Source organism: Ambystoma mexicanum, chromosome 5q, assembly GCF_040938575.1.
Source record: "Ambystoma mexicanum isolate Mex_15411 chromosome 5q, UKY_AmexF1_1, whole genome shotgun sequence".
NCBI classification, from domain to species: domain Eukaryota; kingdom Metazoa; phylum Chordata; class Amphibia; order Caudata; family Ambystomatidae; genus Ambystoma; species Ambystoma mexicanum.
In genome coordinates this window covers 64,872,673-64,885,177 of record NC_090933.1, presented here as the reverse complement: position 1 = coordinate 64,885,177, position 12,505 = coordinate 64,872,673, and the positions used below count along the sequence as shown (strand labels likewise).

The 12,505-nt window shown below is 48.1% G+C and overlaps 1 protein-coding gene across 2 annotated transcripts in view; it reads right to left on the bottom strand.

Moving 5' to 3' along the window:
* Positions 1-12,505, bottom strand: part of LOC138497213 (uncharacterized) — a 371,787-nt gene that overhangs the window by 268,098 nt on the left and 91,184 nt on the right. For both annotated transcript variants that reach the window (XM_069620537.1, XM_069620538.1), the window contains one exon: positions 9,392-9,460. In XM_069620537.1, coding sequence (XP_069476638.1) covers positions 9,392-9,460 — 69 coding nt within the window. The remainder of the gene's footprint in view (positions 1-9,391; positions 9,461-12,505) is intronic.

Here is a 12,505-nt window from a genome sequence, read left to right as displayed (position 1 = left end):
GGGTCACTACTGGCTGGGCGGTATTTTCGCGGCAAAGACTTGCCCATTGCCGGGAGACTCTCCGGAGTAGTCCAAGCCGTCGCCACCCTCCTCTGTAGAGCCATATGAAACGGCAGTACCGGGTCAGTTGGTGGACCAATGTCCAGGATATCCGTAAGGTCATCCTGAACAAACTCCCCCGGAGGAGCAGCCCATCCTAAGTACTCGGTGACCCTTGACATAAGGCAAAGAATCTGCAGGTGTGCCAGGCTCAGGCCTACAAAACTCCACCTCCGGAGAGGTGTCCAGCCCACTAGCATCATGCAGGGACTGCCTCAGGTCCTCAAACTGGCTATGGCCCGAGAGAATATCGTATGGCACCGTGTCAGGCACCATGCCATCATTATAGCCCTCATCCACCTCTGAAATAAACTCCAGATGGCGATAAGAAGACAGAACTTGAACCAAAGCCATGCTTGACCTTGGCCAGAGCCTTTCTAGGGGGTTCCACCGGGTTCCACCGAGCCACGGGATACCCCCGTCGACACAGGAGTGAATCGACGTCGAGCGCGGCGTTACAGCATCGACGGCGCCGACAGTCCTAGAGGCCGGGGCCCCAAGCGTGTCCCTCAACGGCCAGGACGCCGATGGCGTCGACTTCTTCGGAGGCAAGCCCTCGAAAGAGTCAGTCGACGACCTCAACGTCTTCGGGGACGACACCACAGGTTCACACGGTCTCGAGCGCGTCGAGGACTGGGACCTGGACCGGACATGCCGAGAACGATTCCCCTTGTCCGAGTGGGACCTCTCCCGCGAATCGTGACGACCACCCGATCTCTAAGGCGTGCGAGCGGTGTCTCTCGGCAGATCACGACCGACCCAACTCAGAGGTGCGGACGGACCATTGCCCTGCGATTCGAGAATTCCTCTGGCGTCGCATGCTTGGTGGGGTAAGCGACGCTCGGAGTCCTCGGATGAGGACGGGGAAGGCGACCGATGACGGCGCTTCCGGGAGTGCCTCGAAGAGGCAGAGGAGTGGTGAGACAGACTCCGGGACCGAGACCCACTGGACTTCGACGACGACTGGGAGAGTCGCCCCTCGAGTCGTCTGTCGAAAGCCCCGCAGACCTCGACTTCCGGGGCTTGGACACCTTACCTACCGATAACTTCTTGCGCTCCCGCAAGGCTTTAGACGTGAGCGACTGGCAGTCGACAGTCATCCGTGTCATGGTCCTTCCCAAGGCAGGCATCGTGCGAGTCCGTAACCGACATCTTGGACCCACAGTCCCCGCACTTCTTAAAGCCCGGACGCAATGTGGAAGACGAGGTAGACATCTTCACGAAGAAATACTTGGGTTCGAAGAACCGAGAAACAAACTCCAAAGAAACACGTTCGCGGAAAAAACGGAACTGAGGCTACGGGCATCGTGCTTCCTACATATAACATCCAGTGACGTCGGCAGAGGTCCTCGAGGGCGCTGTATCGACAGGATGCAGACACCTAAGATTTTCCGAAGCAGCACAGCTGTGGCGATTACTGTCATAAATATGGAATACGTCGGAGGACCCAATCCCCTAGAAACTACAGATATCAGCAGGCCATAGGAGAGCCAGCGGAATAGGTCAAAGTGGTCATACTGAGGGTCACGCAAAATCCCAATACAATTGATCTGCAAGCTAGGTGAAAGCAAGGGGAGGGAATTCCACATTGAGAAACCAAGGGACATAAATCCTGCATTGAGAAAAAAGGGAAGCGAATCCCGTAACATAAGAGTAAAGTGGGGGACCCAGGGGTGAATCCATCAACCCAACGAATGTTGTAAACAAACTTTCATTGTTAGCTGAACCAGGCCCTCGAAGGCATGAAACCTTCAAGTGAAACAAGACTTGGCCATCAACGGCCCAGCAAGCCGCCATTGGAATGGTCGTCTTGTGCTGAAGAAGCCCAGGACTGTATGCTGCTCCAAGCTCCCATTTACCCAATGGTGAAAACGTGGGGAAGGGAGACCAAGGTTACCGCATCTGGACAGATTTTGAGAACACTTTTGTAGAAAAATATCCCACACCCTTTCTTTTGTATTAGTTGTGAGTTTTGGCAATAGGTTTTAGTATAGGCCCTTCTTATTTTGACACGACGCAACAAGGACTGCCTTACTTTTCATTTGATGGTCGACACTTCCCATCTTCGATTTAAGTTTAGAACATGCGTTTTTTCCAACCTGCATACAGAATTCGTTCAATAAACACCCTTGAATTGTATCACTTGTGTCGGGCTTACTTGTCACCATGAGTTCCTCACAAGGTAAGCAACTGTTGGTTTTAGCTTTGCTCGTGCCCTTCAGATTTTGGACCCTTCCTCTTTGATACTTGTAAGAATCCTATTACATATGGTTTCTTCTTTCCTCAGAAAAAAATACCTCACTACTTAAGAACATGAACATATCTGACTTACATGCATATAATCTTGTTCCCCCCCTCCCCGAATCCCCCCATATCAATTTAAACTATACATCTAGTTTAGTTGGTGTTTGGGATTCAATCTTTTTGGTCTCCCTGTCACTTACTAGATCGGGTTCTTGCTTGTTAGTCATTTGGCTCAAGTATCATTAAACCTGCTTACGATTTTGGAATAACTTTACTTGAATGACCATGCGTTTTCTATACTTGTCCAGTTGTCATGACCACAGAATAAGGGCTCTGTTTCAGGATTAAAGGGAGAAGTCCAAGGAGTAATCCTTAAAAGAGATTAGCTATTTCCCTTCGTTTTACGGATACTGTAGTCGCCCCCCCTAGAACAATAGACTTCCTGGTTTCTTTAATGGCCGTCTATTTGTACCATTCTGAAGCTAGACCCGCTTGTCTAGTTGTTGTCCTGTTCAGGCTATATTAGCCCCCCCCCCCCTCCCCCCGGGAGCTCGCGCGTCGCAGACTGCCCTGCAGTGAAGTTCACAGCTGTTTTTTCTGTCACGTTAATTTTCATAGAAACAGGTCTGTTATTTTAGGGTTAATCTTCCATTTATCACAGCACTCCCATTTAATCCCAGTCCTTGTTCCCTTATGTTTATAGTACTTGTTTCTCTTGAGGTAATGTTCTGTCACTGACGGTCCTGCGCCGAGAGAAGTTTTCTGACTTAAACGCAGGTACCATTTTCTTAGTTCTATGCGACTTGTTCCTAACGCTGCATATTGTTGCCTGATACTAAATGCATACGTCAACGGCACGCGTGTTATTGGGCATTTGAGAAATTTCTGAGGTGAAGTCCATTACGCAGTCGTGTGCATCACTGTGCTCTGCTTTTGAAAAGGGTTACACGGACAATGTTTTTTTAGTTGAAAACAGGTTGTGGTTCCTTTGGTAGCGCTCCTATCTACAGTACTTTGAAGATTCCGGTGATATTATTTATGGATGTTTTCACCTTTCATTCCACTTGATGTGCTTTCCCTCTACAATACACGCACGTTAGTGATTTCCCTTGGGTCCCATATCTTAATTCCATTTTCCTCATTGTGGGTTTCATTGTAGGCGCTTCCAATTTTTAGTGCAGTGAAGATTTCCTGTTGGTCATTTATTTTGGGAGGTTGTCAACACAACATTCCGGTATGAGGTGATTTTTTCCCAGTGACACTTTAGAGATTCTCCTTGCCAAATGTTTTTTCCATATTACAACTTCCTCTCGGTTCCAGCATCTTCAGGACCAGCGCCCCTGTATTGAGCAGGATGGAAAGCTTCCAAAATTAAAATCAACGGTGAGCCTTTCAATTGGGAGAGAATAATTTCATTGTTGGAAATTTTTTCAGGGAATACATTCTGAGAAAGGTTTTATTATTTATTTACACTCAGAATCCATTTCCTACGTCAGGCTACTAAGGTAGAAGATTCCAGGAGATCCTATAGCGTCCCCGCAGAGTTCAGGTAGGCGTTACACCAGTTTTTGAGGAACACACATTGTTCATAACATTAGAGTGGGACACATGATATACCTTTGAAGACTACAATGGTTTAAATATGCTCATGTGCAATAACTACAGATACTTATCTTCTATTGAGGCTTGTTACTTGATTATCTGGTACAAACATTGATTATGCACATTCGAAATGGTTATGAATCCAAGTTTTTTGGCATTTTAACACCCCAACCCCCTCGGAGAAACTATGCAACAACCTTGCAGGCCACTTCAAAAAGAAAATCAATGACATCCGACAAACCATCCAACAGAGACCAACCAGCAGCGGCTTACAACCAAACAAACCTAAATCAGAACCGCAGCACAAACTCAATAACTACCCTGAAATATCAGCAGAGGCATTCGCAATGCTGATAAAACACAGCAAGAAAGCGGGCTCACCGATGGATCCCTGCCCCCCGGACATCTACAAATCAATCCTCGGACAAGGAACACCAGCAGAATACTTCAGAAACCTTCTAAATCCATCACTGGCAACAGGAACAGTACCAAGGATCTTCAAATCGGCTTACATCAAACCACTTCTGAAAAACACAAGCAGGGACGTAGATGACCTCTCCAACTACAGACCAATCTCCAACATCCCCTACCCGGCCAAACTCCTCGAAACCTACCTATACAAACTTACCCAAGAATACGTTGAAGAACACCACCTGCTAGACCAAGCTCAAGTCGGCTTCAGACCCACAAGAGGTACAGAAACAGCACTACTATCCATCTGGGATGACCTAAAAACAAACGCAGACTCCAACACAACATCTGCCCTTATCCTACTCGACCTCTCCGCAGCCTTCGACACAGTTAGCCATGACACCCTAACCAAAAGACTAGAAGACATAGGCATAACAGACAGCGCTACGCTGGACTAAATCATTCCTAGCAGACAGAACTGAAACCGTCTGGATCAAACCCTTCAAATCCACCCCACGAGTCAACGACTGGAGTACCACAAGGATCCTCACTATCAACACTGTACTTCAACATCTACCAAACCCCAGTAATCAGAATCTTCAAGAAACACAACATCAAATGCTACAACTACGCAGACGACACTCAAATCATCTACAAGATCGAAGACACCCAAGCCGATCAGTCAAACTTAACCGACTGTCTAAAAGAAGTCTTCAACTGGATGAATGCCAACAACCTGAAAATCAACCCAGGAAAAACCGAAATCATGATCATATCCAAAGACCAAGAGAAGGAAACCGCCATCCCGTGGCCAATGGAAATGGGATCTACACCATCAACATCTAAGGTAGTAAAAAATCTGGGAGTCCTGATGGACACCCTAACCTTAGAACCGCAAATAAACGCAACAGTCAAGAAATGCTTCTTCCTCCTCCACACGGCAAGAAAAATACTACCTTTCCTCTCCTCTCCTCTCCTCTACACACAAAAACACCATCGTCAGCCTCATCATGTCAAGTATCGACTATGCAAACAGCCTCTACCTCGGTATACCGGAATACCTACTGAAGAAGCTACAACGGATCCAAAACACTGCAGCCAGACTACTCCTCAAACTATCCAGAAGAGACCACATCACCCCGGCCCTAAAAACACTACACTGGCTCCCAGTAAAACAGCGTATCTTCAAAACAATGTGCATAACGCACAGGACAATCAGCGGACAAGGAGCAGAATGCCTACAAAAAAAAAAAAAAAAACACAATCTACAAGCCAACGAGACCGCTCAGGTCAACCTACGAAATCCGACTGGAACAAACACCTTACATCAAGAAGAAACTCGGAGGCACCGGTTTCTACCACTTAGCTGCGAAAACCTGGAACAACATCCCAAAAGTAATAAGGAACACCAAAGATCACCTTAAATTCAGAAAATTACTAAAAACCTGCCTCTTCAACACCAGAGACTAAAACCGAAACAATAAGAAACGACTCATCAAAAAAGGGACATTGACAAACCCCTAGAATCGACAGAAGTACCCTGAGCACCAGTAGGGCTGACGCTGGACACACCGGTCCACCCGCGAGACCCAGAGAAACGGAGGCAACTACTGAAGCCAACCCTTACCATCCCCCACCGCCCGTACAGCCACAACTAGGTACCACGGGGCTGTGGAATGGACAAGATACCACCAATCACCACACAATCGGAAGTATGGACGCTAGTCATGTGGAGGTGGTGAGGAGCATGCAAGGTTATTAAGGGAGCGGGCGGAGGGGACAGCTAAATCCTCAAACGCCTCGAATGCAAAAATGGGCACGTACCTCCGGAGGCTCAGGGTGTACAAGCATCCCATCGTGGAAGATTACACGAGCCCAACCGGTTCAGTCCAGGATAGAGATACAAACTAACCAATACCACTAGCAATTTTCTTCTCTGCATACACCTCTCAAACTCCAAACCAAACACAACCACAAACATCTAGCGCAGCAAACCGCACAAACTTCACTACACTGCAACAACAAAACAAAAACACAGACTCGCACATCAGCACACGACGACTACGGCCGCATACACCCCAGGCCCAGCCGACGGAACCACCGGGCTGAGGCTGCCAACAGCACATCACTGCAATCTTGCACTTTTCCAGCCTCCACCCACTAACCCACCCTCCCTCCCTCCCTGCCTCCCTCCCTCAGAGCCGCCAGAGCGCCGCGGACCACTCCGGTGGTGATAATGTTAAAGGTCATTTGTACCGCGCACTAACTGTTCCTCTTCTAATAATTACTACTATACACATTTACTTATGGAATACGAGAAACCCAGGACCGGCCACCGGAGAAGGCCAAGGGGCAGCGGGACGCTGACCCTCACCGCAGGGAGACGGTTGCAACTCCTACCCAGGCCGTGAAGGCCCAGGCGCATAAAACGAAGGCCCAACCGTCCATCGAGGGGGTAGTGGCGTCCCTCGCGCAGGCTACAGTGGCCGACCCGCAGGACGCACCCCAGAAGGCTAAAGTCTGCCTGCCAGGAGGGAGGGCTCTTCTCAACCTACAGAGAAGACACCGGGCGACCAGCCTACACCACTGTCACCGGCTCCACGTCCACATCCGCCACCACAGCCGTCGCACCGGCCATCTGGCGATATCTCAGCGGACATTCTCTCAGTTTTGCATACTCTGGTGTCAGAGATCCAGACATGGATGCCTGTTGCACCAGCGGCCCCTCCCACGGCACCAAGGCTGACAGGGGAACCACCTACCAAGAAGAAGAGGAAATTGAACCCTCCACCTCCTTGCCACCCTTCGCCTCCCTCTCCCCCCCCAGAGGGATGAAACTTATCCTGCCACGGCGACGACGGGCTTAGGAGATGGCGGCTGCTGGGGGGGGGGGGGGGGACCTACTGTCTCCACCTCCCAGATCTTCGCCTCCCAACGAGATAGGCTTGTTTCACGCCATGATCGCCAGGGCTTCGGAGATCTTCCAGCTGATCCCTGAGGGGAAGAAGGAAGGTTTCCTATACCAGCACCGCGAGGCCAAAAAGGAAGACCGTCCTTTCGGTCACACTTCTGGATGACATTTGGGACGAGGGACTGGCCCTCACGAAGAATCCTTCCACGGCCCCAGCAAAGAGGGACTGTTACAAGAAGTACAAGGTGCCCAACTCTGCGCCCAAGTGCTAGCGGAACATACTCTGGTTTCGGCAGCTGCCAAGAAGAAGTCTTAGAGTTCCTCTTCGGGCGGCCTTCGTGACCCCCCCCCACCCCAACAGTGTGGGGAAGAAGTTGGATGCCATGGGGCGACAAGTTCTCTCATCGGCGGCGACCATCAAATGCCGCCAACACTCTCGCCATTGTGGCCCAAGATCGCTCCCCTTCTGGACTTCCTTCCCCGACAAGAGGTCTGAAGCTTTGGAAATCCTGCAGGAAAGCAAGGTGGCATCGGACCACGCCATCACGGTGGCCATGGACATCACCGAAACAGGGTTCCGCCACAAGTTATACCCAAAAATCGGATGTCATGGTCTGTAGTATGGGGGGAAGCGCCCACCAAAATTACAGGCTATGTTTAGCAATAGTGTGCTAATCCTTAGAGTGGATAGTTCCGACTACCTGGGGAGGGTTCAGATTTTCTTCAAGCTTTAGGGCAGAAGCCCATGTAGATAAGCAGACTGCAAGATTCAAACAGGCCATGGGAGGGGCAGAACTATGGGCATGTTCAAAGCAAAACCGGTCGAGCTGGTACTTGTTTATAATGGCAGCACTACCTATGTTGCCAAGTATGGCATGGAGCTCTGGGGATATGGTAACCAATCAGGTGGTAGATAACACCTTTTTTAAAAGAGTAGTGGGTCTTCCTCGATCAGCCCCAAACTTTGCGTTGCACTACGAATTGGGCTGCAGGTTTCTTAGTGATATTACTGCAGCCCAGCATGCATGTCACTTGCTTAGAGTTTCAGGTGAACAGTTAAGCAATTCGGACTCATGAGTTAATTCGCTATCTGGTACCCAGGGAAGCAGCCCCACCCCTCCAAACTAGAAAATACCCCAACTTGGCATGTAAAAGTTCAACTGGTGGCAGTGGATGCGGCTCAATGTCTGATGTTCTGCCATGTGAAGTCTGATTAAGCTAGCTAGCAAACCCTGGATAAAAAGGTATTCATCGGAGATTGTGAGGCATTCTAATAGGAAGCAAATGATTTAGGGCCCAGGTCTCCAGCAGAATCTGTGATGGCCTCAGAATCCTTCTCCACGCATCAGTAGCAGTGGCACGTTTTAATTGTATTCATTTGAGAGCAGCCTTGTCTAATGGGAATGAGAACCGACCATGTATATTTTGTGACGAGTCTGATAGCCAGCTTATTCGCCCATTACAGCATGCACACAGAATCCAGCCTTGCAGGGCCAGGATTCCGTATTACGAGTCTGCTCTGTTATCTGCCAACAGTGGACCCAGTTTGTGTGGGCTGGGCTCTTGTCAGTTTTAAAGAATGCATTATCTGTGAGAAAATATTTATTGAAATCTGCTTGAAGTGTCTTTTGTATTTCTGTAATGGTTTTAATGTTGGACAGTTTATGTGCTGATTTCTAATTATGCCGTCTACTGCTGCTGTTTTTATGAGTATGTTTTGGATTCCCGAAAAACTTTACTACTACTATAAAAGAGGAGATGATTCACAACATGTAATGAGATGCTATGAAAAAAAGTAACTTTCTACAAACAAGCACGTGTCAGTCGTAGGATATTTATCCTGACAAAACCTATTCAGTCAATGGATACAATATTTGACAGCAGAAAGATTTGTGAAGTTTCTGCAAAGAAACCTTATTTGAAAATTCATAGTTCCAGAAAGACATAGAAAACCATATACAATAAGACAAAAGCAGAATCAAGACAAACTAATTTGATATGCCCTTGTATACAAGCACTTAAGAAACATTACACTGAAGCTTAACTTCCTCAAAAAAATAAAAGAAATGAAGACTGGATTTAAAAAAAATAACCTTCAAAGACAACACAAGTAACATAAATTACCTTCAAATGCTTTGCTCCTCGAAGATGCGATTGAAAGCTCATGAAACTGAGACATGTTAAACGACAGACCTAGTGAAAGATAAAAACAAGCACATTTCTTAAAACAATTCGAGTACATCAATCCAGTGCTTACCATACATTAACAAACACGATTAATTCAGAGGAGCAGACACAGGCAAAACAATTACATACATTTGCAAAAATTCAAACTAACACTGCAGGGTGACCAACAGTTTGAAAGCATGTGATAACCTGCAAATGTTGGTCAGCATGTAGAAAAAGCAATACAAAATAACTTGCTTCATATAAATCCTAGAATTTATATCTGGCTCACATAAAATTTGAAACCATAACAAGCAATGAATTTGCCAATAACCCAGTTCTCTCTATGCCCTTACCAACAGAAAGCCACATCAACCATTAGTGTACCGTAATCAGAATTCCTGCTGCTTCAAAAAAGAAAGTACCACCAAGCTGCTTCACAAGCTGTGTACCGGCCATTGCAGCCAGAGTGCTGAGCCCAGAAGACCATGTTCATTGCATCCCTATTCCTTGGATTGGCCCCATTTAATCTATCCTTAACCAAACTGTCAACCTAATCATTTTAACTTAAAAGGAGAATTAGACTGTTACACTGTAGCGGGGAATCGGTTGAGACTACAACTACTACTTCTGGCCATGTCTCCACCAGCAAAGACAAGGAAAACACCCCAAAACTAGAATTGGGGCACATTTTCCCAAAGGAAATAAAGAGACTAAATCTATAGCAAACCACCAAACCACCAGCTCCAAGCTTCAACATGGGGAAATACAATTTGATAACTACAGTAGAACACCAGGTTGCTCCATTGATAAACATCCTGCTTCCCAAATAGAATAACTCCTATGAGGAACATTAGCTAGAATTTTACAATAAGACCAACTTGTGGTACACTGGTTAAATATTCAATTTACTGTGTATTTCGTGGCTACACAGTCCATCTCAGCTATTTGGGACCCGTCGCAGTTATGTTCGCCACTAACACCAATAATCCTGGTCCGGAGTCCCGTGCCTGAGTGGGTGGGTCAGTAAAGCCTGCTCTGATCGATTGCGGTCGACGTGCCCTGCGCCTGCTGTGTGTGCTCTTGTGGAGGCTAATCTGATCGGCTGCATGCGTTGTGTCAGGAGACTAAATAAGATACATCATGGATGTAAAAAATCTTTAATTTGCAAAAACCCTCGTAGGACAAGGTCGTGGTGTTGAGCAATGCAGGCGTTTGGCAGCAATGGGGTAGCGGAGGAGAAGATTGTGAGCGCGGATGATTTCAACCTCCATTCTGCAGCCGCAAGATAGGAAGGTACTGGGAGTGAGCGCTATAGAGAGATGTTCTCTCTCTCCGCTCCCTCGTTACACCCCCCCCCCCACGAACCTCTGGCCCACCACATCTCTACGTTCTACTCTAACTTTGTTATGCAGATGACAACAAACTCTCCTTCAGGCGCCACTCAGCCTCTTCTGCTCCTTCTCTCATACCAGACTGAATGCAATTCAGGAATGGTGTGCCTCCAATGATCTCTGCCTTAATGCCAGTCAATCTGTTTCTGGGGCTGGAGCCCACACTACATCCAACTTTCTCTTCCTAAGCATCTTCCGCCTCATGCACTTCCAACACCGAGGGTCAGACACTTCTCCAGGCAGAGACTAGGGTAGACCTTTCCTCGGCTGAGGCCTCCCTCTGGAACAGCATCCATGTCTCTCTCAAACTTGAGCAGGACCACCTATGATTCCAGAAGCAGCTCCCTTTCTGATGTCCCGGTCTGTTGCGCATACTGGTTACCTGGCCACCAACTGAACTTACGGGACCAGGCTCCTGTACAACCAGTTGCACCTGCACTGCCTCCTGGCCTCCCAAACAAGTGACTCATCTGCAACTGTACAGTCCCCGGATTCACTGCACTTACAAGCCATCTCCGGGCAGCACTTACAAATAACTTTGCAGTCGCCCCTCCCTCCCCCCCAGCACGCGCAAATTTACCACAAGGCATAGTAAGATCATTGTTTTGTCCTCCCAGTATTGTCGCACAGGCACGTTATAAATGACACATCGTATCTCCTGACAAATGTCTACCCAGATTCCTACAAAATCGTAAACTCACTTGATCCAGCATTTCTACACAAACATAGAAGCCTAAAATATGCAGGCCAGGGGCATGGAATTAAAGTTGGTTTTAGAGGTTATAGAGTTGTTGAAATTCAGAGGGGAAGAATCATTGAGGCTGCAATGGCTTAGCTAATCAGTTTACAGTGCAGCAGCTAACTGGAGACCTAGTAGGCGGTCTAGAAATAAGTTACTCACCATTGTGATTTATGTACTCCTAGTCCGTAGTCCCCTTTCCGCCATACTGCATGGGCGTCCCTAAAGGCGCACAGAGGCGTGGCCCTGGGAGAATGCACTGCCCTGACTCCGCCCTCCAGCGCCACACCTCAGTTCCCAAAGACATGTCGACAATAGATATACCATTGCCTAATGACACCAGATTATTAGGGGTGAGGATGGTGGAACATATGGAGGAAAGGAGACTATGGACTAAGAGCATGTTAGTCACTACGGTGAGTACCTTATAATTACTCTTAAGTCCTGTCCCCTTTTTTCCATACTACATGGGCGATTACAACTGAATGTAGCCCCAGGGTGGAGAGGAGACCCTCCTTAAACAAACGGGTTCCGGAGAACCACCTGTCCAAAAGTTGCATCCGACCTAGAGCCTGCATCCAAACGGTAATGCTTGCAGAAAGCCGATGGGGTGGCCTGTGTGGCCGCCCTGCTTATGACCTGCCAGGGGACATGGCGCTGAAAGGCGATGGCCGTTGCCTTGGCCCTGACCGTGTGAGCATGCATACTCGCCGGAAGGGGGCTATGCTGGCCCTCGTACGCTTCCTTGATGGCCGAGACCATCCAGCGGGAAATGGAGGCTTTGTAGGCCCGATAGCCTGGCGCCTCCAAAAGTGATGAATAGGGCACATCTGACTTGCAGAGGCCCTTGATCCTGTCCAGGAAGAATTTCAGGGGCCACCTGACAACTAGGCAATGCAGAAATCGCAGAGGCTCGTCCTTCGGCTCCGCAAAGAATGT